The sequence below is a fragment of the Drosophila persimilis genome, unplaced genomic scaffold, assembly GCF_003286085.1.
Source record: "Drosophila persimilis strain 14011-0111.01,24,50 unplaced genomic scaffold, DperRS2 tig00000002-arrow-pilon, whole genome shotgun sequence".
In the NCBI taxonomy this organism is placed as follows: Eukaryota; Metazoa; Arthropoda; class Insecta; order Diptera; family Drosophilidae; genus Drosophila; species Drosophila persimilis.
Window position 1 is genome coordinate 15,123,380 of NW_020825289.1, and position 3,959 is coordinate 15,127,338.

At 50.4% G+C, this 3,959-nt stretch overlaps 1 protein-coding gene across 1 annotated transcript; it reads left to right on the top strand.

Moving 5' to 3' along the window:
* Positions 1 to 498: 498 nt before the first annotated feature.
* On the top strand, positions 499 to 3,140 carry LOC6592675 (myeloid differentiation primary response protein MyD88). The gene is made up of 5 exons (XM_002018164.2): positions 499 to 1,517; positions 1,595 to 1,890; positions 1,960 to 2,128; positions 2,199 to 2,385; positions 2,451 to 3,140. Exons 1-5 carry the CDS (start codon positions 1,028 to 1,030, stop codon positions 2,893 to 2,895), a joined length of 1,587 nt encoding a protein of 528 aa, XP_002018200.2. The 5' UTR covers positions 499 to 1,027; the 3' UTR covers positions 2,896 to 3,140.
* The last annotated feature ends 819 nt before the right edge of the window (positions 3,141 to 3,959 follow it).

Genomic DNA, 3,959 nt, shown 5'->3' on the forward strand with positions numbered 1-3,959 from the left:
TTCCAGTATTTTTCAACAAACGTAAACATTCCGCCCGTCAGGTGTCGCTGCTTATAAATACATCAATATGTAGCTAATATGTAGCACATGTGTAGTTAGAATGTAAAACATAATCTATCCGGGGCTGCGATCGCCTGTTGCGCAGAAAAGAAAATGAAACAAAGTGAACAATCGAATTAATTGGCAATTAGGGAGAGCAAATATAGTGCGCGAAATCGGGCAGGAATGGAATATAAACAGCAGCAGCTGTGCATATAGTTTTTCCCAGTACAAACGGACCAAAATAAACAACAGTGCTGCGAAGAGGAAGAGCAGAAGCGCGAGCGACAACGCAGCAGAAAGCAGAAACAAATTCGAAAAGCAGAACCAGAACGAGTCGCAGCAGAGAAAAACAACAATCCATCCAGAGCAGGTCGCAGACAGTCTCGAAAAACGCTATTAAAATTTATTTTTGTGTTTTAGGCGTGTGTGTGTGTGTATGTGTGTTAGTGGCAGTGGTCGTGTGAGTGTGAGTGTCAGTGCTGCTGGTTTATAAAAATATTTAAACAAAATCATCTGCGCAGGCAGCAGACGAAAACGCAGACGCTCGAAAAGGCTGAGCAGACAGATAAACAACACGGTCGGCGCTTGCTCTCTGGTGACGGTGACGCGGCAAGGTGCTGGAGGTCACTCTCGGCACATTTCGCGCACGGCCGTTCTGTTCGTCATCGGCCCCCCGCAGCGCCCACCCCCGCGCGTACGCCCGGTCGCATCCAGTTCCATCCGCCCGCGTCCGCAACGTGGGGCCGCGATCTCAAACCTCACACCACACCACACACTCACGAGGCGGAAGAGCAAAGAGTGTGGAAAAGTGAAGTGAAGAGGAACCAAAAAGCGAAAAAACAATAGCCACTCACGCGCTTCTCTTTATTGTTGGTCCCCATCCCCATCTCCATTCCCATCCCCACTGATAAACGGCTGCTATCGTTGATAAATATCCGAGGCACACAAACACCAATTATTCCAATCAAATAAACGGCAAGTGCGAATGCGCCCTCGATTTGTATGCCAGCAGCAGCAGCAGCAGCACTCGACCCCCCATTCCCATACCCATAGTCATAGCCATCATACCCATAGCAGCGCCACTGACGTCAGTGGCTTGACTTGGGATCGGAATCTGAATCGGCAGCAGCGTTATCGTTATCCGAACATGGTTGTGCCGGAGGAGCCGGGCTCGGGGGGCTTTAATCAAACCCCACTATCGGAGCTAAGTGCGGATACGCGCAATCAACTGGCCCGCATGCTCAACCGCAAAAAGGTACTCCACTCGGAGGAGGGTTACGAGCGGGACTGGCGGGGCATCGCCGCCCTGGCCCACCAGCGCGGCTTCGTCGAGGAATATGCAAACAATCCAATGGATCTGGTGCTTAGCAGCTGGAGTCAGCGGAATCCAGAAACGGCCAAGGTCGGTCACCTGGAGCACTTCCTGGGCATCATCGATCGCTGGGATGTGTGCGACGACATCCAGGAGAATCTAAGTAGGTGCCGGCCGCAATCTACGTCCCCATGTCCGTCACTAGCTAATCTTAAATGATCCCCCCTCTGATCCGTGCAGCCAAGGACACCAGGCGCTACAATGTGAGGCAGGAGCAGCAGCAGGCTCTGGTGGAAGCCCACCGCCCGCCTACTGTCATAGAGACCAACAACAACAAGAGCAGCACCAACAATACCAACACTAACAACATCACAGTGGGTCAGAGCGTCCAGATCCTGAGCGACGATGACCAGAGATGCGTGCAGATGGGCCAGCCCCTGCCCAGATACAACGCCTGCGTCTTGTACGCGGAGGCGGACATCGACCACGCCACGGAGATCATGAACCACCTGGAGTCCGAGCGATACAATCTCAAGGTGAGTCCCGATCACTCCCATTGTCTGTGTGTGTGACCTCCATCTAACCGGAGGGAAGTCCGCTTTCAGCTCTTCCTGCGGCACCGCGACATGCTAATGGGAGTGCCCTTCGAGCACGTGCAGCTGTCCCACTTCATGGCCACCCGCTGTAATCACTTGATCGTTGTGCTCACGGAGGAGTTTCTCCGGAGTCCAGAGAACACGTACCTCGTCAACTTCACCCAAAAGATACAGATCGGTGAGTGCCGTGCCATGTGCATGCCAGATGAGAGAAGTCCCAATTACAGGTCCCCCTCGTTCCCCTGTAGAGAATCACACGCGCAAGATCATCCCCATTCTGTACAAGCCCGACATGCACATACCGCAGACGCTGGGCATATACACTCACATCAAGTACGCCGGCGACTCCAAGCTATATAATTTTTGGGACAAGCTGGCCCGGTCGCTGCACGACCTGGACGCCTTCTCCATATACTCGACGCGGCAGTTGAAAACGTAAGTTCATATTCCGTTCCCGGCTTGTTCTCAGTAAACCAAAGTACACTACATGCACCGCACAGACCCTCGCCGACGGAGGAGGTGCCGCCTCAGCGGGTGACCACGCCCAACATACGGATACAGATCAACGACAAAGACGTCACCGATTTGCCCAACTACAGCTACAAGGCCATTGAGGAGGACGCCACAATTGTGTCGATGACAGGCGACACCAGTGCCCCGCTGCCGGAGCCAAAGCCGAAGCGGAAGGACAAGTTGTTTGGCAAAATAAAGATTAGTTTTGGCAAGACGCCGCGTAACCTGAACGGCACTACCGGCAAACCGTTGCGGCATGCGCACTCAATTAGCACCATCAATGTCACGGAGCGCGAGCGCACGCTCAGCGCCAGCAGCTCAAACATCTCCACGACGTCGGAGAGCAAGAAGAGCTCCATCAAGTGGCAGCCCAGTATACTGAAGAAGGTGCTGTTCTCGCGCAGCAGCAGCAAGCTGCAGACCCCGGGGTGAGCTCCAAGCGGCTGGGATCAGCAGAGCAGCTCATTTAATTCAGAAATTCCCTATTCTTGCGCCCAGTCCGGGGGTCCAAAATCCAATCCAGCCCAGTCAACGTCGTCACCCTCCATGTTTTAGTGATAATCTCTAGTGTAATCCTAATCAAAGCCAACTAACTTAATATACTTAGACGCACTTGTTAACTTATATAAGACAACAACGAATAAAGACAATACCGTATACATACATACAAACAAAAATGTGCCACAGACAGACAGAACCCTAGATAAAGTATGTATACTAGATATGATGAATGATCCGATGAACAGACAATTGTCAGTGAGGTTAAATGTGCACAGCACAGCGAAACACATTGCTAATCGAAGCAAACAATTAACTGTTAGTCACGCGTTCGATAAGTGACTTACTTAATTCAATTAACTGGACGACACTAACCCCCATAAACAGAACCACAATATGTGCCCCACAACCGTCAGTTGTTCGGTCCATTGCGTTGCGTTGCTGTTCTCGCAACTCGCACAGACCCCCCCTCTAGGCGATGAGTGCCTTATCTAAGATGAGTAACAACCACATATAAACTATACAACTGTACGAATATGTCTACTATATATAGTATATTGTCTGAGCTGTTTCTTTATGCCCTTCTTTGTCGGTTTCTGAATTGCCTGAGCAAATTCTTCAGCTGACTTTTTGTTTTGTGTGATGATTAGGGCCTTAGCTTTAACTGTTACTGTTACGTTACTGATTGTAGCTGATTGCCCTGAATGCGTGCGTGTGCCTCCTAGAAAAAACAGTACGTTTCATAGCTACTGTGTGATTGAAAGTTTCCCCGAAGTCATAGTTGAAATATTACTTAATTACTAATCGTTTATCACTGAAGTGGCCCGACCCGACCTTCACAATATGCGCCTATGAAACGCACTGTAAGCCGTATCGCGAGTATGAGCAAAGATCCCCGAGAGTTGAGCGTGCCTGTGCCCCGAGCAGGCAATAAACTGCTCAATGTTTGCCTCATTAATTTACTGTTGAATATAGACAACCTTTAGTTCTCGCTGATG